Source organism: Rousettus aegyptiacus, unplaced genomic scaffold (genome assembly GCF_014176215.1).
Source record: "Rousettus aegyptiacus isolate mRouAeg1 unplaced genomic scaffold, mRouAeg1.p scaffold_m13_p_3, whole genome shotgun sequence".
NCBI lineage: Eukaryota > Metazoa > Chordata > Mammalia > Chiroptera > Pteropodidae > Rousettus > Rousettus aegyptiacus.
Window position 1 is genome coordinate 61639861 of NW_023416306.1, and position 23833 is coordinate 61663693.

Consider the following 23833-nt stretch of genomic DNA (forward strand, 5'->3'; position numbering starts at 1 on the left):
CTGTAGCTCATCCTTCCTTGAGCTTTTTAATTAGGTTAATGGCATCAGTTTTGTTTCAAAGGACAATTTAATTAAAATGTCAGTGGTGTTGCCTAGATAAATATTGTACTGATGCTGACATGTTATTATGCAAATTAGTTACTACTGCTTGACCGATAGGGGATATTTATTTGATCAACAAGATGATGAGTTTTGCTGAACCAGTTGTAGATTTTCACCTGACCAGCAGCTCTTTGAATTTGTTTCACAAGGTATCTATCGAGTGCCTTCTCTCCATAAGTCACTGCGCTAGGCATGTAGGAAATATGTAAATGACCAAGAGCTAATCTTAGCACCTTTTTGAAACATATAGCTTGGCTTAAGCATGCATTGTGTGGACTATGGACTAGTTTTTTCTATTCAAAGATTAACGTCCGAATATGTATTTAGTCTGCAACTAAAGGTCGAATTACCAGTGGCTTTAAATACATTCTTCTCCATTTTAGAGGAACAATAGACGCTCAGGAATGTCAAGACCAGAGAAACTTTTGAAACAAAATCATTTGGGGGCACTGTTTTAAAACAGAGGCTAAATTCTCTTTCAGAGATTCAGGGTTAAAAAGTAACTTTTTATCCCATCTTGTCTAATACTCTTATTTTAAAAGATTTGATATCTGATTTCTGAGGACCATCTACATTTTTCTACAGGGCGATAAAAACTGGGTCTCTAATTCTCAGATCACTGAGAACTTAAAACTGTTTTTGATCTAACTTTAGGAATTCATGACCATTTTGTATCAGGTCAGGTTTCAGGATATTCTCAGCTAAAGGAAAGAGATAATAAAAATATTTAATTTTGGTTTTAACTGATTTTATGGCTAGGGCACCTCAGAAGGCCTGGCTCTTGTCTTGCTTCTTGGTGTTTTATTATTAGCTTTATGAATTCTCAATAATCTTCATTGCAAAAGTCTAGCAAAACTTCAGATGAAGTCATCTACTTAGACCACAAGTCTTCCTATTTTCTCCCCAACACCATCCTCTGACATAATTTTTTTTTTTTTTATCAACCTAAGGCAAGCCACATAGAGGAGTGAATTAAAGAGTGTACAAAATGACCACTTGTGCAGAGCATGTCTTCACTGAGCTTAGCCACCCCAAGTTAGGAGAGAGAGAAGGAAGGAGAGAACAGAAGAATAGATAGATGGAAGAACTTGATAATAACACATCCTAAGTCCCATTCTTACCAAATGGAAGCAAAAATGCAAGAACACATGTCGTATACTAACTTTTTAACACCCACTGACTCATCTTTAGTCATGACTGTGGCTTGAAACTGGAGGTACAAGGGGAGCACAGCTGGAAGTCTTCCTTATCCCACAGATGCATTGTATTCCAACACTGGGATAGTTCCAAGCAGGGAGTAGTTCTTAGATGTTTATACTCATTCAAGTTCAGGTCTCAAGTCCAGGTTTTGGGAAACATTCTTTGTATTTATGGGAACCCACAATGGTAGGACTGAGAACTGAACTATCTGATAGTATGGGTGCTCTGTTGCCTGAGTTCTATTATAATAGAGTTGGCAGGCCAAGGGCAACGCATCAGTGTCTGAGTCGAGATATTATTCTATAGGATCATGTTGGAATTATGGAATAATACTCAATATACATTTTCAAATGGTAAGTATATTTAAAAGGTTCTGTTTTCTTGATAATTCAGAAGTCAAATATACGATTTTATTACTAATATTAGAAAACTATCATTTGGATATAAAAGGGCAACTCTCAATCCAAATAGTCTAAAAACAGGTCCTTTTTTGCATCTTATCTAGGGTCTCTAAATTGTATTACAAATGGACTTTGCTGGCTTTGACATGTTAAGAGAAAGAAGGGGAGGATAATGATGACTGAAGAAAGCTGCCAGTGTGTCGAGTTGCCAATAAAGTATGCTCTGTGAAGTGGGTGACTAGAGCTGGTTCCAAACACCAGTGCTTTAGGAAAGCCAGAGGCCAGTTCCATTCTGCCGGGCTTATTCATGTAACTGTCCTTCGTTGTGTTTTCAGAACAAATCGATGTATTTCTATGGACCAAAGATGATACAGAAGAAGGTAGCTCAGGAAATGTAACCACATGATGAAATAAAACTTTTAGGAAGAAAGAACTTAGATTTGTAACCTTGGATTTTTAAGTTCTAAAAAGGCGTAATGATCATGCATCTATAAGAAGAGTTAAAAATCATCGCTAGTGTCAGAAGGAGGAAAGAAGTTGCTGGCCTCAGGGAACAAACAGACCTGTGTTTATGAGGCTCTGTGAAGGAGTGGAAGTGCTTTTGACCTCATCTGCCCTCCCTATAATAGCGCCTTTTCTTCTGGTTAATGCCCCAAAATCCTCTCGGAATTTTTTTCTTTTTAAACAGGGAGAGCCCAGTGGTCAAAGGCAATGCACTGTTGGCCTTAAGCAGCCTTGCTGTCATCGTATCCAAACATGAAGCCAGCCTCTCCTCAGATGCTGAGGGGGTCCTGGAGGTGAGTTAAGGGTGATTTGAACCAGTAGGGCTTTGGTTGTATAACATTTGAAAAGTGAAGTCTCTGGAAGCCTGACTCTGAATCTACAAGGTTAGTCTGTGATTACAACACCCTTGATGGGCCTTTACACTGTGAGTTTTCACGTCTTCTGAGACTTTTCTTTGCAGCTTTTCTATTTTGCTTTCTCCATCACAGTTAAGTGGTCATTTCAATTTGAAGGTACCAATTTTATGCAACAGGGGCTGTCTTTTTGTGATTGCATCAGTGGTAACCAATCTTAGGAGGTTAACTAGGCTTACTGAAAGTGAACAATGCTGTCAAAAAATGATAAATAAGCAGTGTTTACTGACTGAAAAAAAATTGTACTTTGCATTTTAATTGTAGATGTCAATGACAAAGTGCCTATTCATTTTTGCAAGGCATTATTTCTTAATTAAACATGTGGCAAGCTGGCCAATGTTCATTTCCAATGTACTTTTTCAGATAATTCATATCTGTCAAAATAAAAAGGCATGGATTTATTCTTCTTATAAGCTCCATTATCTAGCAGCTCTCAGTATCTGGACACGATATAGCAGAATGGTTAAATACATGGGCTTTGGAGTAGTATTTAAATCCTAATACACTTACTAGTTCCATGACTTCTAGTGGTAACTTCCTTTTCAGAGCCTGTTTTGCCATCTGTAAAGTGGGGATAACAATACTTACCAGATACAATTATTTAAGGATTAAATGAATTAATATATGGAAAATACAACAGGTGATAGATACTAACCACTCAGTAATAGTTGCCATTATCATCGGCGTCAGCATATACTCCATCACTTCTTGCTACAAAAACTGGACTTTGTTTAATATTATTCAGCCTTTCTCTGTCCCTGCAAAATATTTTATGGGCCATCTGTTCAGTTTTTTTCATGGTGGAGTGGTTTTTCTTGTTGTTGTTGTTGTCATTTTGTTGTTGTTTTGATTGTAAGCAAAGAAAAAGGCTCTCATTTGAATAAAAAGGAACTAGGAAGATAAGGAATCTGGAAGCCCCTGAGATTGAAGGCAAAGCTTAAAAATTGGGTTTGGGGAAGAACAGTAACTAAGGTAACCTGGGGAGTCCAGGCACAGGTGCTGGTGAGTCATCTCAGCAGAACCCCCCTCCCCACCACCACCACCACCACCACCACTGATATGGATCAGCTCTAGTCATTTACTGTCTTTGCATCACTCGTTTAAGATTCAGAGTCCTGTGGGTCCCATGGGTACACGTTGGGTGGGATGGGACAGGGAGCTTGTAACTTGTTTGAACATTTTACCAAGCTTTCAAATCAGGAAGGAGGGAATTCCTCAAAGGATGTTATTACCAGTAAAGGAGAGGAGATGCAGTGTGGCAAAAGCTACATATGTACATTGCATACAGGGAAGAGAAAGAGGTCAAGAGGTTATTGCACATAGGATAAAAATGTAATTAGTTACTACACAAAAACTTAACTTTAAGCCCAGAATCTTTTTTAATGATGAAAAGAATGAAATTCTTTCTAAAGAAGAAATAGAGCTATGCAGCTTTACAGGTAGTTTGCCCCTGTGATCACTAGGGGTCTAGCTCAGAATCTAAATTCTTACTATTCTTTATTTCCATGCCTTTTTGTTTTGCACTGTAACATAGTACGCAAAACATTGGGAAGCCGCACAACCCAGAGATGGAGCCTCGTCTTTATCCTTGATGACCTTGCCTTTGACTGTTGCTCAGTACAAACACAAGACCTCATTATTTGATTAAAGTTGAAGTTTTCAAACTTCATTCAACTCTGCATATGACCAGCAACTAAAGATCTTAATAAAGCAGCCTCATTTGATTCTAGGAATTAATTCCAAGCAGATAGATACTTAACACTGAATTGATCTTTAGAGTTTGCACCACGCAGCACATGTGAGTTAACGAATGCTTTTGACATCCGTGGTCATGAATGGTTTTAAAATCAAGTTCTCTTTTTAATGAGTTGGGCTTAATTGTTGTTTTATTTGTTTTTTGCATTCTCTTTCCTCTTCTTTTCCAAACTGAAAATCAATTATGTTTTCATGCCTAATTAGCTTGGCAAATGTTGTGATGTTTCTTGAATGATAAATATGTAATGATAGTAAGCAGAAATGCTAGAGATGGTGATCAAAATTTTGTAGGCTGCTTTACTGCCTCCTTTGTGAAATGGCATGTCAGAGAACTGAGAAATTTTGAGTTGCTTTCTCTGTATATGTCTCCCTTTAACCTTCACATTATCCTCACTAAACACAGCTCTTAGGATCTCTTGGACACATTTGTTTTGCAGCCCTGGTCTTCTCTCCTCTGCTAGGTCTTGTATAAAAGGTAAATCTTATTTCTTTTGGAGCACAGGTGAGGATGTGTGTTTGTCAAATATCTACCCACGTCCTTCAGTTATGGTAGGTGAAGTTTATTTTTTAATAATAGCACTTCATTCTTTAATACAGAAGGGGGTTGGACACTGAATCTAGAAATTATGTTTAGATTTTTAACTTTTTCCATTATCATTTTGTTTTCTTCATTGTAGGTTCAGCCTAATTTCCTTTCAATGAAAGAGTGGGTTTCCATGGTGTATGATACTCTCCTGGTCATTGTGGATAGCCATTACCAACCCAGAGGACAGCTTTTCTCCTGGTTTTATTATGTAAGTCTGAGAAATAAAAAAGGATTAGAAAACTCAAGGGTTGACTCTTCTAATATCAATTGTTCACATGAAATTCATGATATCCTGTAATGATTCTCAGCCTTAGCTGTACATTAGAATCATCTAGGGAACTTTAAACATATAATTGAAAAAAATACTGATGTAGGCCTCACCTCCGATTTAATTGCTTAGGGTTGGGCCCTAGATATTAGTATTTTAGAAGCTTTGTAGATTATTCTAACATGTAGTCACAGTCCAGAGCTACGGTTGTAGTGAAATAAGCATTGGCTGAAGATGGGGGAATCCTGAGTTTCTAGTCAGAGTTTGTTGAGTTTTTTTTTTTTTTTTTTTCCATTTCGGGGTATGTGCAATGGGCAGCTCACTTAATTACTCAGGACCTTTGTTTCCCTATTTATATAAAATGAGGTGATTGAACAATATTATCTATCATGATCGTAGCCCTTGCTTCATCTCTTATTAATTTTGTGACGGTTGACCTGACACAATCTATCATCTTATTTTCCTTATCTGTAAAATTAAAAACTAATGCTTTGCCAACTTTATGCAAGGTTGTGAGGATCAAATTATATAATTTATAGAAAAATCTTTTGCAGACCACAAAGTACTATATAAATACAGAGTGATATTGTTGATCATAAAAACACCTGTTAGTCATCTTTCTTCATGCATATATCTTAAGATTTGAAGCAAACTGAAAACACATTATTTTTGTTTAGATTTCATTTTCCCCTTATTGGCAATAATGAATGCTTTACTTCTGTGTCCGCCGAGGAATATTTTGGTTCTGCCTTATCACTGTCCATTGCTTAGGGAATTATAGTGATCATGGGACAATCAGCTGAGTGGCAGCGGATTATAGTTGAATTGAATAAAAATATAGCACAGGTCCTGAACAGTTGCTAAGATCATGAATTTAGTCTGAAACTCCATTGCCTTAGATTCTTCTCTCTGTGCCTCTGTCCTCCTGCCCTTGGGAGGACCTGGTATGTATTCATCTGGGGCTTAGGGTCTGGAACTAGATTTTTAACTATACTTGCGGACAAAAAAAAAAAAAAATGACTTTCTAGATAATGTGGAATTAAATTGGAAGGTAGATTTTTCTCACATAAGTAATTTCTTTATGATGATTTGTTTTCTGTTAGAAGTGTTCTTTAATGATGGGTGAAAAACTTGTTAGCTTATATGAAGGTCCTTGCAGTAGCTATCCGGTTCAGTTATTCAGCAGGACAGGATATTGTATGAGATTTCTAATAATGCTGCTTAGTTCTTGCAAACCAGTAAAAATAATCTCCTCACTAGCTAGCTCAGGATTGCCTCTTACCTTTGTGATTTTCTCATTATTATACTTTTTTCGAAGCCCTATTTCAAAAGTCACTTCCTTTATTTCCAGTGTCTCAGCAGCTGGGTAATTTTGAATAGTATTGTCATTGCAGTAGTGTTACATTAACTTAAAGAATACCTTAGCACATGTTTGATTTCTATCAAAGTACTAAAACTTAGAGAGCAAATGAGTATAGAATTAAACACACTTTTTAATGTACTTTCACTGCAAGGGACAGCATGGCTTTTATAGTGTGTCTGAAAATTTGAAGCAGGTAATAGTGAGAAATGATAAAAGGACTTCCTTCCCCACTTGAGACGTTTATAAATGTATATAATGTCTGGTGGAGCTCTCTCTAACGTGAGGTTCTTGTTGAAGCTGGTCATATTTGGCTGCCCTGTCATTTTATTAGGGCTGTTACTCATTTCTTTTCCCATAATTACATATAGGAAGGAACATATAGAGCTCTCCATTTCATTTTCAATAGCTGGTTATTGCTTTGTAACCAGAGGCTTTTAGGATTCAACTTCCTTTTTAATTAAAAGGAATTAACCCCCTGTAGGAAATAATCCATCTACTGGGAAATGTTCCCACGAAAAATTTTGGGAGATCTGCCAGTAGATCCCTGTGCTAAATTTATACTTACCCTTCAATACTGAACCTAAACTGCCCCACCTCCCGTTTTTCTTTCCTCTCGGAAAACTCCTGGCTTTCTGGACATTTATAATGTGGCTTGGTGGTTTCTCCAAGCTTAGATAGCTTCACTTTCGGTTTTTCATTTCATATATATATGCGGGCTTTCAAAATACTGAAATGATTTCAGACTGTCTAGTGAGGGAATTCACATCCTTTATAAGGAGACACTTATAATTTTTTTTTCAATTTAAAAGGATATTATTTTTTAACTGTTTAGTAGCAAGTTGTTTCAGTAAGAGTGAAAATGTAACCCATAGATGAACACAGAAACACATTTTTTTTAATTATTTTTTTTGTTTGGTGAAGGTGGAGCTAAGAGAAGCTCGTATTATAGCACAGTGTTTTTGTGATAGATGTATTTCCTTCATGTTTTAAACAAAAGGCCAACCCTCTGTTTTCTTTCTTTGACATGTCCCAGAAATCCTATTCTGGTGAAAACACAGCTAGTGCCATCGCCCGTTCTGCGGCTGCCACGGCTTTGTCTCTCCTTGTGCCAGTTTTCATTACCTCTTGCAAAGAGAAGGTTGAGGAAATCCTGAACATGCTGACTGCCAGGTTACCTGGGAAACCAAGTGCTGATGAGTCTCAGGCCGTGCAAATCCACATGGGCCTTGCTTTGGGGATGTTTCTCTCTCGCTTGTGTGAGGAGAAACTCAGGTACGGTTTATCAAAATATCCCTGCTTTTCCTCTTTGTGATTTAGGTGAAAGATTTTACCCAGATACACACTCATACATAAACATTACATCTGAGCACTATGTGCTTGCTAAACTTTCTGAGATGGGCACATTGATCATTTATCCTCCTTTATGGGTAAATTTGTCTTTCTAAAATACCATCACATAGATATTAATGTATGTTAAGGGTTGCTCTTATTAAAGTGATAGATTGCTCAAAAATCATTTCATGCTTAGATGAAAGCCTTGAATACATCTCTGTAATAGACATGAGGAAAAGTCAAATCTTATGGTGCTATAAATAAAGAAAAGCTATTTTTCCTCCTAATTTATAAGGGTGAAAATAATTGCTGTTCCTTTATTTATATCACTGTAAAATGGGAGGAAAGGATTGGGGTGTCTTTTGTGCCTGGGGGCATGGGGATCACTCGGTCACCCGAGAACTGTATGTACCCAGTTTTAAACGTTTTTATTCTGTGCCCTGGCTACAGTTTTATAATCCTTAAAGAGTCTTAATCTGTGCATATTTTACTGTGTGCTTTATTCAGTTTGATTGCTCATTTTTTTTGGCCTGCTAGTTTTACCCTTGAATGAAGCTAATGAATATCAAAGACCCAGGTGGAAATTTCCACTAAGTGGGAAAGTTTTCCCATACATGAATCTAGTTTTGTTGTTCATTATATTTAATCTTTATTTTATAACAAATCTTAGAATTTTATATATCCAGATTTACTGTAGTGTGGTACAGCATGAATATTTGAATATCATGAATATTTAAATGTCACTGCCTTGGAATTTAGCCCCATTTTCCGGCATTGGAAATAGGATGGTAGGGAGAGGCATCCTGTTATGATGTTAACTGTCGTGAGACTTCCCTGGTTGGCAGAAACAAACTGTCTGTCCAAAGGCAAGAAATGGTGCTGATGTGGATAAATTGGATGACATGATGCTATATTTAGATTTCAGTTTAAAACCAGTAGTTAAGTTTCCATTTATAATTTACATAGTTTTGTGCAAATACTGAAAAGTGAAACCTTTATAAGAATTGCTATTGATCTAGGGAAATACCATAATTCAGATAATCATTGTCAGCTCTTGGAAACATCTGTCAGATGATTAGGAAAATTTGGCTCAGTCTTTGTGATCATAAATGAAACGTTTCCCGAATATTCATTTTGTTCTATTCACCAGTGTTAGAATATATAGGCCTGGTTCTGGACATAAACAAAAAGCTTCCTTTTGCATGTGAATCGACTGTTAAAAATCTTGTGTGTGTGACAGAACAAAAAGTATTTTTAAAAACAAAACTTGAAAGTGTTTTTTTCCCCCTTTTGCTACTATGCTACCAACGGCAGTCTCTTCACCATCTGTGTTCATGCTCTTTCTTCAGTATCTTTTCAAGCAACACATTTTAAAACTAAAAATGAGCCATGGCAGTTTAATTCCAGGCAACTCATTTCATCCTATTCTGGCTCTGGCCTCCTTTTCATTAGTTTTGGATGAGCTGCTGCTGGTTTTAGGGCTTGACAAGCTTGCGTTTGTGGTTAATTTAATCATGCTACCCAGAGAAACCTATGGTGATTCCCCTAAAGCGTTTATGTGTGGTTCCTAGATTGCTTTCCACCCCTATCTTATCTTACTTGACTTCGCACCTGCAGAAAACCCTGAGGTCAGACACCGAGAGGCTCTTCCCATGGCTGAGTGCCCACAGAATAACTGCAAATTTTAATTTTGCCTTAATGATCCTGTGTTTGATAGCATTCTCCTTTTTGGCTGGTATTAGTACTGTAGCCACCAGTATAATTATTCATGGTTTCCACCTTCTTAATTTCTTGGAGCAGAGGAACCTGAAAGGTGTACCTTTGGTACTAATAAATATTTTGCTAGATAATGACAATGTTACCAGATAATGGCATTTTTGAAAAAAAAGAGTCCATTTTTCTAAAATTAAGGTATATATTTTGAGGGCTGTTGACTCTGAATAGTCAATGACATCAAATAAGAGGCCCAAAATGGCCCTGTGGGGGAATGGGATATGTTGGTCTCAAGAATGAAAAATTACTTTGAAAAAGAGAATTATGAAAATCTATATTTTTTTGCTAAAGCTTATGAAAAAGTCACTTAAATTTAAATTTCGGTCTAGAATTTATTCAGAAAAGCATACTATTTCAAAGCTTGCTTCTGTCATAACTCCCAGAGGATACTAGTACTTTAGCATTTGTTTAGCTTAGTATATTTTAATCCAAAGAACAACTATGATAGGACTTCTTTAGTTAAAGCAATTAGAAGTGTGTGTGTGTGTGTGTGTGTGTGTGTGTGTGTGTGTTCATTGTAAGATATAGTCCTTTACCTTAGGCAAAACCACTATAGTCTTGGTTTGAGAAGACATATTGAAAGTGTTCTCTGGCTGGTCGGCATTCCTGGGCCTGCATTCCACTCAGCATGGGCTGAGGCAGTAGCACAAGAGTTGACATGTAGGAACCCTAGATAATCAAGTGTTGGTGATGAAGCCCACAACTCTGTCTGGGGGGAAAAAAAAAAAAAAAAAACATCCTTTAAGTATATTTTACTATACAAGTCATAGTTCTCACCAAGACAATTACAAAACTCTCATTAACTGTATAAAGGCAGAAAAATAGAAGGCTGGCATTCCCCTTCCTTTAAAAAAAAATATAAGTAAAGGGATAAAATTATGACTTTTCATTTCTCAGAGAGATGAAATCAGAAGTAGCCATCTTCGCAAGAAAGAGATTTGAAATGGTTAATGATGATATCAGCTTAATGAGCTTATTAAATATTCTGAAGAAAATCACTGCAGCATTCTTAGAAATACTTTTTGGGGTTCTGACTTTGATTCTTATTTTTTAGTGGTTTCAAATTTGGGCCGAATTTGTAACAACATGGATGGATCCATAGAGTATTATGCTAAGTGAAATAAGTCAGAAAAGGACAAATACCATGATTTCACTTATATGTGGAATCTAAAAAAACACACACACACACATGGACAAACAAAAAAGAAACAGATTCATAGATACAAAGAACAAACTGATGGTTACCAGAGGAAAAGGAGTATGGAATGGGGGTAGATGAAAAAGATGAAGGGGAATAAGAGGTATAAACTTCTAGTTATAAAATAAATAAGATATGGAGATATAATGTAAAGCACAAGGACTATAGTCAGTAATATGGTAGTAACTTTATATGGTGGTAGATGGTTACTAGACTTATTGTGGCAATCACATCGTAAGGCACATAAATGTTGAATCACTATGTTGTACACCTGAAACAAATATAATGTGGTATGTCAACTATACTTTCATTACAAAAATGTGTGAGCTAAGAAAATGCAAAAGTAGCAGGTTTAGGGTTTATTGGTTTGCAAATGATTGTGATGTTTAGAAACCCAATATTGAATAAATTCTCTAACTCAGTTTCTCTGCAAGTGTATATGAATCATCAATATTCTTCTTGTTACTTTTATGTTCTTTCTAAAGAAATAGGTTTTCAATAAAATATTGAGAACAAAATTTTATATAGTAAGTAGTTTAGACAGTGGAATGACTTTAAATAATTCATTTTTTCCCTTTCGTTTTTTACCCAGTGATATATCTGGCCAGCAGATGAACCTTCTTCTGATGAAGTCTTTGGATGCCCTGGAAAATTGCTGTTTTGACACGAGTCTTGAATATAAGTATGTTGGTTCCACTTCCTCCCTAACAGATACTTAGAGATTCGTTCTTACTCTGCTGTAAAATTTGGATTTTATGGTGAAATATTTGTAGGACCTGATCTGTCTGTCTGTCTGTCTGTCTCTCTCTCTCTCTCATGCACGCACACATACACACACCTTTCTTACTCCTGCCTTTCCCCCAGAGGTGTTTATCTTAGCTATAGCTCAAGCATTATGAAGTTGGGAAAAAATTTTGTGATTAAGATGCTGCAAACTTTTAGCAGTGAAAACAATCAAGAATGGCTTTCATGTATCATCTTCATTAGTTTACAGGAAGATTATTGGAATGTAAGGAGGACTATGGGGATAACTAAATTAACCACAGTATGAGTATTTATGCATATAATAACATCACATGTCTAAGTATATTTAACTTAAAATTAACATTTTATATTAATAAGAGTTCTTTATTTTGCATTTATTTATTCTTACCTTCTTTCTTGATTCTTATCTTGTTAATGAACAACAGTGTTTAGGAGAGGAAGAGTGGCCCTAGATAGGGGACTAATCCTTCAGAATCAAATAGAATAGGGTCATCAGAAAGCTTCTGTCCATATGGTAAAATCTAAAATCTAGCTTACTTTCAAAGTCAAATTAAAAGTTCATTTTCTTCTTCAAGAAACTCTCTGTTCTCTCCAAATTCATGTTATTCCCACAGTTAACAAAGTTTAGTATTCTGTCATTCCTAATGTTTTGTGGTTGTCATGGCTTCTGTAGTTCTCTCTTCGGTTTGAGGTTCAACTAAAACTAAGTAGCCGCATATTCTGCTAGGCAATTTCTAATGTAATTAAGCCCTGATTACAGCCTAAATATTGATACCGAAGCAGGAATCACCATCACTTTGGTTTATTGATAAAGAAAGTGAGTTTCAAAGAGGAGATTGGTTCAAGGTCACACAATAAGTGGCAGAACTAGGGGAGAAACCTAGGTTGTCTGACTTCAAAGCTATTTTTCTCTCTCTTGCCTAGTACAGTGTAGAGAACATTTCATTAGAAAGAAAGCTAGAATATTACAATAAAAAAGAATGAAACCTTGCTATTCGTGACAACATGGATGGACCAAGAGGATATATGCTAAGTGAAATAAGTCAGAGAAAAAGACAAGTCCTATATGGTTTCACTTATATGTGAAATCTTAAAACAAACAAACAACAACAACAAATGAATAAACAAAACAAATAAATAAAACGGAAACATACCCATCAACAACAAGGGGATGGTTGCCAAAGGAGAGATGGGTGGTAGAATGGGTGAAATAAAAGGAAATAAGTATTTTTTAAAATCAGAAAAAAAAAATAGAAAGCAATTTGACACTTTACAGTACGGTATTTATTATTATTTTTCTGATGCACAGGTCATGTTCACCATTAAAAAAAAAAGGAGAATCTAACGAGGGTCAGGCCTGAATGCCTGGCTCATGGCATAAAGTAGTCCCTCGTCTGAGATTGCAGGAGTCTGTGGTAGTCATTTCTCAAGTGAAATAGTGGAAGCGTTACCAGAAGGTAGTTAATAGATCTGGGAGCGTGCTACCTCAAGTGATAGAATTCACCCAAAGCAAATTCACCACGCTTCTTTGATTTAATGGACATGTCCCTGCTGAGAGAACCAAGCACCTGGGCTCGGCAGTGTTTGTGGTCCTATCACTAACGTTTTGCTGCCATCTAGTGGTACTAACTGTACCATTGCAACCTTCACAGCTGTGACTAGTCAGGCTATCTGAGCGTTGGTTAATTACTATTGAGTTTTTATAAATACGATAACATTTGTACAGCACTCTGTAAAGGGCAAAGTTCTATAGGAATGTTACCTGTTATTAGAACTAATTATTATATGGCTTAGTACTTAATTTTGCAAAATAGTCTCCAGTAAACTAGGTTCATCTCTGGTTAATTTTAGAAAAATATATCTCAGCTGATATAGCAACACACATATCAGAATTGCATAGCTTTTTTGAATATGTACAAAGGGTGATTGATTTATTAGCACTAAGCATACAAAAGAACATTTACTATTATTTTAGAAGTGCATAGCCTTAAAGTCTCAGAATTTTTTTTGCTAGTGATATTTCAATATACTTGGATAGGAGATTCAAATAAGTAATGGCATAATAGGGCATATAATTTTTAAACTCATATTCTCTTTATAACTTGTTAGTATTATAGAACATTTTTTAGCAATTTCAAAACCTCAATTTTATGCCTAGTATACCTAATATTTTATACCTAATATTTGTTTTTATTTCATCTGTCTGAGACGCCAACACCTAACCCCTTCTGTTTTCAATGAACAGAAAGATGTGAAAGCTTCCTCTGCCCAAGTTATTCTTGGATTAGAGATGGCAGACATATCAAAGGGAAGCTAGAAAGAGGTAAATGTAGCAATGCCAAACTAGGCACTTGGGGGAATCTTTAAGACTTAGGACAAAAAATAAACAAATTAAAATATGGAAGATTTGGAATTCAGAAGGAAACATCTGGGATAACGATTTAGTACTGCCTTCTTGGTGCATGTCCAAAAGCCAGGATCTCTTTTTCTAAGCCTTTGTGCCCATGTGCCTAGGGATGGTAAGGGAGGAGATTCAGTCCAAGGGCTAGAGATTTTTCTGTGCCCAGAATGGCCCAAAGAGCAAGATTTATATACCTGCCTATTTATTGAGAAAGACAAACCCCAATACTTACTTAAGCGAGTTTTAAAAGCAATCCTTTTCCACATGAACCTAACACCCATTTTTCTTAAATTAATCTGGTAGGAAATACAAATCAAGTTTTCTTGATAGAATCTTGGATCCAGTGAATTTTATTACTCATCGATTTTGCCAAAATTAACAAAATATCAAGTTAAACAAAAGAATCAAGTCTTGGGGTTTCGTTTTTGTTTTTGTAGAACATCTCTCCACCTTAGACTCTCTTAAAACACTGCACTTGGCCAGTTCTTCAGCATTCAATAAATGTTGACTGGATGCCTATTCCCATCCCGCAGTATACAGATACTGTGGTGAGGAAAAAACTAAAAAGTTACTCACCCTCATGGAGCTTGCAGGCTAGTGACAGAGGTGGATTATAATTAATAGTCCCCTAAACAATCCTTATCAGAGTTTATAATTAAAATTGTCTGAAGTAAATTAGTATTGGGTGCTATGGGAGAATGCTAAAGTGGTTCCGTGCTGGGCCAGGGAGAGTGTCCCTGAGGAAGTAACATTTGAAATCCTAAGCGTAGCTAGCAGTTAAATAGTCAGTGGGGGAGCAAAAGTCAAATTTTTCAATATATTAATCACATTTTGTCTAAGTATATCTTTGGTATAATGCTATCAAAATTTTATATGCATTAGTATAGAAGATAGTCAGGAAAACTTCCCTGTAGATTCTAAATGAAAGGAAAGACTAATAAAGAGTGGTCTCTTCTCTTTCAGAAATATACTTTGTCTCAAAAACATGCAGTGCTCAGATGTTAGATGCCAACTTAACTGGTTAGAAATGTATTATGCTAGTTAAGCTTGTTAAGTTCATGTAAGCCGTAATAGCATTTCTGCCTGACTAATGATGGATTGTTACTGCAGTAGCTTCTTTACAAAGAATTTTCTAATCCTAGGCTGTTATTCATTAGAACCCAGAAAACACACTTGAGCTATTTGCCTTCTCATAGGCATCATGCAGCGCCCGAGAGGGGCTGGGGCTTGGCAGATGGCACAGAAGGCTGAGAATAGAAACCCCCATCTTTTGGCCATGCTCTGCTGGAAACTCTTTCCATGACCTTGAGCAAATCCTGTAGGCTCTCCATCCTTTTGAGTGTCTCTTATCATATGGGGACGCTCTGTTTGCACAGAGGTGTTGGAGGGAAGCAATTAATACGTTCATGAAACGACTTGAAGGTTTTTGATGCCGGTGAAGGAGACAGATGCTTATATAAGTGCAAAATGACATACAGGTATTGAAATATGTCATTGGAGAAATACTCTGGATGTCTTCTTAAGCAGCAGACATCATGATGAGAGGCAAACCAAATCAGAGTGAGGACAATTTCTGAAAAACTCAGCATGCTCTCAATTTGAAAAACAAGGGTGATGACAATTTTTTTAAAAAAAGAGTAAAAAACCACCCCAAAGCTGCATTTTTTTTTTATCATACTAGCTAGAATTTTTCTGGGAAAACAATTCATTTATTTAAATGGATATGTATTCTTTCAGGAGAATTGGGACACAAAGCCCAAGATTCCAATTGAATCATCACATGGGGTAACTTTTGACAAGCCTGTCACTTGTCCATTTTCTCTTCTGACCCAGTGGTATCCCGCGGGATCAGAGGGGAGAAGAGGATTAATGTCATGGTGTGCTGACAAATGCACAATTTCTTTAAGAAAGAAATTCCACTTGTTGAAGTTGACTAGGAAACATGAAGCACTTAGCAGTATCTCATAATCATGCCTCTCATTTATTCACCCTGTTATTAGTCAGATGTCCTCAGCTCATATCCTGAAATTTAGTCTTTTCTGTCCTCATGCAGTTAGTCATAGTGCACAGTGTACACAGGCAGGGCGGGGGTGGGGGGTGGGGGAGGGAGTGGAGAGAAGGCTGCAGCATTTCTCTAAGGGCAGAGATAGAGCTACTTTTTATACTTCCTTCTCTCCTTACCATAGAGTTGAAGTCAAACTATTTCATGTTTTTGTTTGTTTGTTTTTCTAGTAGGTACACAGCACTAGCATGGGCCACGGACACCCGTTTTGACATAAAGCATTCCATTAGAGGGGGAGGTGGGTATACTTGTGGTGGCTCATGGGACACACTTACATAGCGGGCAGCAGAATTAGAATCCAGTTGTCTCACCTCGGATTGCAGAGCACCATAAACTCCTATGATAAGTGAGAAGCGATGACATGGATTCTTGTGATTTTAACACTTGATCTTTTTTGGCATCCAAGCACGGGCTGTATATTGGGAGTTGGACTTGTTCTGTCCCTCATGAGCCACAGCAGCCAAATGGAGTCACGAGTTCACGTGGCGGCATCACTTCGGAAGCTTTCCACATACCTTGATGACAGTGGGAGCCAGAGCAGAACATTTCAGGAGGTAGGGAACAAAAGTTACGGTTTTCTTCCCTTTTCTGTCTTTTATTTTCCGGTTGCTGCTTATTTGCTGCTTCTCACATTTTGGTAACCCTGAAATTAAATTCTTCCTCAGTGTCAACTGGGACAAGGAGAAAATCTGAATGGCAAACAACCTATATATTAAATCACGAGGTTTTCAAATTGTACAGCTGTTTAAATCAATGTAGACTTAAATGTGGCATATAAGATAAGAACCTTTAGTGAATACAAAAACCTAAGTCAACATCACTAGGAGGTGCTTTCTAAGAAGACCTGCAATTTCTGAAGGAAGGTTAAATGGAGATTTTAGAATTGTGCCCAAACCAAATGTAACTTTTAAGTATGACCAGGAAAAAGCTTAAACTGTGGATCGAAAAGGCATTTGCTTTTTAAATATTAGCTAGCAGGAAAAATGATTGAGGAAATTCCCCTTACCAGATTAAATGAAGAACTTTTTCTGTTAAGGCGCAAACATATGCAGAATTTCAGTTCATGTGACACAGTCTGTGAGTGTCGACCGTGTTGACAGAGAACATCTGAGGCTTGTGTGTCTGTTGTGCCCAGGTGAAGCCGGACCGTCTGTGCTCTTCTGTGGGAGCACTGGAGACGACCTCTTGGCCTGGCCAGATTCTCCCTCTCATTAGAGCAGATTCTATTTTGTCCTGGCCTGCCCACGAGCTATTGATGAGTACATAATGGCTGCTGTGTTTCCCCGCTCAGCTCCTCTGCTTTCAGCAAAGGGACTTGTTGAATCGGTGAATTTCTTTGGGGCATGGAGGGTTGAAGTTTTGTTCTAAGACATGCATGCACCACATTTCCATTTTTAAAGTGGGGCAGAGCGCAATTTAAAAGTACATTTTTTTTTTTTAAGCAAGAGGAGGAAACTTTGCAACTGAGGAGCAATTTGATTAATAAATGAAAGCAAGGTTTTTATCTGTCTGCCTTGATGTTTTGATTTATAAGGCCTTGAGCAAGCATTTTTTTTCTCCCTTCTGATGTTTTATTATCCAATTTATACCTTAGAAACGGCTTTCTTCTTTCATGCTATATCAACCAGTACTAGGAGTTGTACATTTCCACTCTGTCTTAAGAGCATCTTTGTAAGGGAGAGTTTCATCATGAAAACACAAGGCAGGAGTGAGGGGGTGATTAACTGTGATTTGCAAAAATTGAGGCTCAAATAGATTGACTTGCCCAAAGTTCCTTGGCCAATAAATAGTCACCTTGGGGCACACACCTGAGTATTCTGTCTCTGCTCCCAATATTCTTTTTTGTTTGTCATGTGCTCATTTCTTCATTAATTAATTTATTTATTTATGCCTTTATTTGTTAAATTATCCTACCAGTGCCAATGAGTAAGTAGCATTGTCTCTACTCTACTCAATTTTTCTAACTCTAAAGCCCAAAGTCGTGGTCCTTTATGCTCCACTACTGCTACTAAGGAATTTTAATGTAGCAGTGTTTCTTTCACACCTTTGAGTTTCCTCTGCTATTTGGCCTTGGATCGGATCACATGACACATAGTAACGTCCACCGTTATGAAAATCTGCTTCTACTCTTGATAGATGCTGTGTTCTAAGTTGATAAAGGAAGTTTTTGGTTTGGAGTATAAAGGTCTGGATTTGAATCTTACCTCTGTCACTTGCTCACTATGTCTACTTGACCTTCAAAGTCTGATATCTATAAAGTAGGAATAATGACACCCACCTCATAACATTGTTAGGAAGTATAAATTAGGAGTAAAACAGTCCACAGTCTGTAGTTGGTGTATTTGAAGGCAATCCTTATCTTGAGGAGGAGTTTCACAGAGTATTTGTGCCAACTAAACCATGTTCTTTTATTTTCCCTCATGAGAAACATTTGTCTGCTGTCTTTTCTTCTCAGGTGCTTGGCTATACCGTTAGCTGTGTGTGCACATCAGCATTCAGTGCTGGAATTATTGAGGCTGCAGAAGCTGAAGATATTATGAACAAACTTCGACTGTTGGTAGAGAACAACCAGCAGGTTGGAATGTGTACCCTGCCTGTTTCTCCCTGTGGGTCTCATGCTGATTTTGACTTACTCTGAATTAGAGTGTCATGGGCTATTTTTGTGCCCAGAACTGAGGAACTTCTAATTATTCTCTTCTCTCACAGCTATAGACAGCAGTCACATCCTCTATCTCCTCCTATAGACTTGATTCTTTTTTGGTCTAAGAGAATACAAAGGCTTTGCTCTCTCTCCAACAATTGCTCTGTATTTATAAAATCTTAAAATGTGACTGGGAATGTAAGAGTCAGAGACAACAATGTATATAGCTATGAATGTGTAGAGGGTTCTGACAAGGTCAAGCCTCAGCACATTCAAGGCAGAAAATCTCTGCTCATGGCTGAATGTGTATGGGAATATTTAAATACCTGTAAATTAAATACCCTCGAATGTTCTCTCTTAAATATTATTCAACCAGGAAAAGGAAGGAGATCCTGTCATGAGCTAAAACAGGGATGAACCTTGAGGATATTATGCTAAGTGAAATAGGCTGATCACACAATCACGCAAAGGCAAATTCTATATGATTCTATTTATATGATGTACCTAGAGCTAGAAATTAGAATGGTGATTGCCAGGGGCTGGGGGACGGGATAATGTGGAGTTACCTTCTAATAGGTAGAGAGTTTTAGTTTTGCAAGATGAAAAGAGTTCTGGAGACCAGTAGTTGTTGCATACAATATGCATATACTTAATACCACTGAACTGCATGCACAGTTAAAAGTGGTTAAGATGGTAAATTTTATGTTCTATGTATTTTTACCACAGTTTTTAAAATTGAAAAATAATGTTCCATCTGATTGCACAATGTTCTAGAATGTCTCCATTGGTGGTAATTTTTTTTTAAGGTTTGTCCAAAGTCTTAATATTGGCCAGAGTGGGTTATTTCAGGATTTGCTGGTTTTAAGTTTATATTATATGGTATTGTTACTATTTTATGGGTTATATGCCTGCTCGCTTATAATAGGTTTTGTAACATCAAAATGTAGAAGCTTCCATATGCAGTGTTCATTATGGGACATTTTCTCTTCTTGCTTGGGAGTTAACTGAGCTTTTTTGATCTGCTTTGGTATTTCACCCTAACCCCTTCTGAGAATTTGGGTCATTTGAGCCAAGTTGCTCAATAATGCAGTATTATTTTCCTCAGATAAACCACTCAACTGCAGCTGAATCTTTTGCAATTAGACTGTAGTTTTTCTTGCAAATCAAAGTCTAGATTTTAAAAATATGCAAATCTCTGATTTACAGATGATTAAAGAGCTCGTTGGTAGGAAAGAGAGCCCCTAGAAATGCTTGTGTTGCTATATGTAAACATTTTTGATCTGTGCCATGATTTTTTTTCCTTACCCCTTGTTTTTATTTCTTTATAACAGACCTCAGGTTTTGCGTTGGCCTTAGGGAACATAGTTCATGGCTTGTCTGTATGTGGACATGGGAAAGCTGAAGACTTGGGCAACAAACTGCTCCCCGCCTGGATCAGAATTGTTCTAGCAGAGGTAAGAGTCATCTCCTGCATGTTGTTTTATTTTTTTTATAAAGGAAAAAGGCCTACTTAATGGAACCATTTATAGGTGCTGCTAAGGTATATAGCTTAATAAAAGAACAGGCAATTTCAAACAAGAGGAACATATACTTTTCATCCCTTATAAATGATACATCTGTCAACTATTATAATTTTTTTTAAAAAATGGCTATTTTGTTGTTGTTTAATTTTAGAAGAGCATCGTGTTTTTTGAAAATAAAAACAAGAAGTCACCTATGATCTAACAACTAACCTGTTACTTTATTCAACTCAGTTTAGTTCAGTGATACACATTATGTTAACCCTACAAACTTAGTATCATTTCAGCTATTTATTTCTCTATGATATAATACGTTTTATAGAATTCAAACCCAAGGACTGTTTCCCCATTGACATATTCTGATGCTTTGTTTTCAGGGCACTCCCACAATGCTTTGCTTGGCAGCTCTTCATGGTATGGTGGCCTTGGTAGGCTCTGAAAGAAATATAATGCAGGTAAAAAAAAAAGAAAAAGAAAGAGAAAGAAAGGAAGAAAAGAAAAGAAAAATAAAAAGGAAGCAATCTAAATGTATATATAGCCATGGCAAGAGGAGAATGCACACTATCTCAGTGTGCTAATCACAAAAGAATATATACTCGTGGTAATGGTTATAATGGTTTTTTTTAGTGACCTGATGTGTGGAAAATTGCTCTTTATTGAGAATTCTTTCTCTAGAGATTTGTTTCTTGTTTTATTTGATTTGTAGGAATTAAACGTAGTCAACTTGTATACTTTCTACAAAGTTCCCCACCTGAGAAAAAATGATCGAATCATAAGAAATGTCAAGTCATTCATAAGAAACTCCATTTTGCATATATAATGTTTAAATTTATATCACTGTAATTATTCTTTCACTTTGAAATGTTTTCCACAGTGGGCATATGTGTAAGTTTTTAAGTAATTCTAAGGAGTTCCTTTGTTTATACAGTAACGGTTAATAAGAATGGGTTCTGCTCTCAAGGAGCTCACAGCTTTTGTTTTTGAAATGTAAGGACATAATGATAGATTATTCCATAGCTCAGAAGATGATCGCTCCTCTGCTGGGAATATCAATATTTACTTTTTCTGGGATGTTGGGGTGGGCATTTCTCATTTTTCTTTCAGCTGAAGTCAGAAGCCATCCAGACCTCTCATTTTCAAGCCAGACTTAATGAAGTCATCAGAACCATAACACAGGTGAGAAGAGGAATTTAAAATCTTCAGGTATTCCCCGTTGTTGTCCTTCTTCTCTTTCATGAGACAAACTTACTTAGAAGATTAAATCTCTGGTTATTCATGGTGAATTCAAGGGGCATTTGAAAGTGGTTTATGGCCGTACATTTACTGACAAACATGCACTGCCTTGGGAAAAAAAAAAGAAAACTGGCATTTTTGAGTTAACTTGTCATTTGATTTCCTTAAAAATTAAAACCTGACCTGTGAGGAATGTCGAGCCCTTCGGACAAAGAAAAATGGAAGGTGATCAGAGGGCAGTGCAGATACCTAAGCAGAATGGTCAAGTGTCACTAGTTCAATGTCACTGATAAAAGTATTTGGGTAAATCATTGTTAGCATTATCGTTGGATAAAGGATAAACATTCATCTGCTGAGAAATGATTTTATATCTTAAGATTTTTATTTTTAAAAACTTATTATGTTATTGCATGAAATGTGAAGGTACACAGTGAAAGTAGCTGAAAAAATACCACTAATGGTCCTTACAGCCTGAAGCAAGTGCTTCTAATATTTGGTCATATTTCTTTTCAAGGGTTCTAATTTTCTTTGCATAGTTGGTATTCTTACTGTAGTCTAGTCTTTTCACTTAGCATACTTGTTTTTATCTTTGTAAAATATAGTTGCTTATAATACCTGTAACTTAAAGAAGTTTTAGTAATTCATATTTTTAAAAGCAAACATAAATCTCTGAACAGAAGAAACTTTTTAAAATGCATATATGAATATGAATATTCTAAAAAAAATTTACTGAAGCTTAAGTTGCTATAACTAGGGAAGAAAATCTGTGATTTGAACTAATTTTAAAATGCGTATTATGAATGATAAAATAATAAAAAACTATTTAAAGAAGAGAACAAAATAATATCTCCTTCCATTTTTAGAGGTATTTTAAGCCTGAGAGAAACTATCACCTCTTTTTCACTTTTGGGATTTTTTTTTTCCCATTTATTGAAAAATTCCTTTGAGACCAATCTGAGTCAGTGATACCTGAGACAAACACTAGTTCCTTCTTCTATTATCATTGATTGATTGATCAATTCATTGATTCAGTCATTCAGCAATACTTGTTGATAACCTTTATGTCCCAGGTTTAGTATACTAGACAAGTGATATCACCTCTTGTCATAGAACTTCTCATTCCCAGACAAGTCACCATCTCATAAAAGATTAGTGACTTTCCGTGAGTGGACATTTATGGAATGGAGTTTGGATCTTGCCCTGTCACTGAACTGTACATTTTTATCCATAGGTCATCAGTGTATCCGGGGTGATTGGTCTTCAGTCCAATGCAATCTGGCTTCTGGGACATCTTCATCTATCTGTTCTGTCATCAAATCAAAGTAGAACCTCTGGTAAGATTAGAGCCATAGGGCACTGGAGCCACAAGGAGGAATTGCTGACTGGGGACTATGTACTTAGTTAAGAGCATTAACCTTCACAGCAACCCTCAAGGGTGGGTATTACCTTCCCTATTACACATCAGAGGAAATGGACCTTGGAAAGGCTTCCTGACCTACCCAGGGTCACATGGCAGTTAGTTAGTGGTGGACACGAATGTAGAACTCAGATCTGAACTCTTCTTCTTTGCTTCCCTCAGGGAAGAGTTTAGACACTGAATCTAACCCCATATTTTACAGATGAAGAACCTAAGGCTCAGAAAAATGACCTTACTTACATACAGAGTTAGTTTACTGGAAAATCCAGGAAAAAAGGAACCAGGTCTTTGAGACCTGAACTAGAGTTCTTTTTATTTTACTAGACATAATCATACTGCTAGTATTTCATTAAAATTCTCTTCATATATGTCTGTAGTTCTTCTGCCTCCTGCTTTTGAGAAAATAATTGTTACAGTTGTACATCACCTTGGCCTTGGAACTAAAATCCAAGTGTTAATATAACAGGGCTTTTTCTATTGCCAGCTTTTTTGTAAAAGCAATAAGAAACATTTGCAATTCCCGTATTCTTAATTTATGTTGCACTTGGAGATTTTCTGCGGAGGCATTACTATAATGCACTGAGACCTATGTCTGCTCCTTGCTCTTTATAGAATTTTGGCCCACTGGCTCTCTTGGACCCAGGCCACAGAGGTTTAAGTACCAAAGATTCCTCATTAAAATCTAGTTTCACATATACTCTGACAGGTAGTCTACCGACAGCATTACCATGAACATGGGCCCCTGTAATTACTGTCTCCCTTACTTTCGGTCACTCGTTAGCTACAGAAATGGGATATTGTTCTGTAGCATTCCCAACATGAGAAACTTTAGATGTTTGGAAGCTATCATATTAAAATGGGAAAAAGAAAAAACTTAGTCATATTGGAAACCCTTCGTA

At 36.7% G+C, this 23833-nt stretch overlaps 1 protein-coding gene across 4 annotated transcripts in view; it reads left to right on the forward strand.

Annotated features, from left to right (window-relative positions):
- FOCAD (focadhesin) overlaps window positions 1–23833 on the forward strand; it is a 247973-nt gene that overhangs the window by 189257 nt on the left and 34883 nt on the right. For all 4 annotated transcript variants that reach the window (XM_036217571.1, XM_016160422.2, XM_036217572.1 and 1 more), the window contains 10 exons: window positions 2392–2500; window positions 5053–5169; window positions 7626–7864; window positions 11488–11577; window positions 16530–16677; window positions 18579–18698; window positions 20096–20218; window positions 20662–20739; window positions 21389–21460; window positions 22749–22851. In XM_036217571.1, coding sequence (XP_036073464.1) covers window positions 2392–2500; window positions 5053–5169; window positions 7626–7864; window positions 11488–11577; window positions 16530–16677; window positions 18579–18698; window positions 20096–20218; window positions 20662–20739; window positions 21389–21460; window positions 22749–22851 — 1199 coding nt within the window. The remainder of the gene's footprint in view (window positions 1–2391; window positions 2501–5052; window positions 5170–7625; window positions 7865–11487; window positions 11578–16529; window positions 16678–18578; window positions 18699–20095; window positions 20219–20661; window positions 20740–21388; window positions 21461–22748; window positions 22852–23833) is intronic.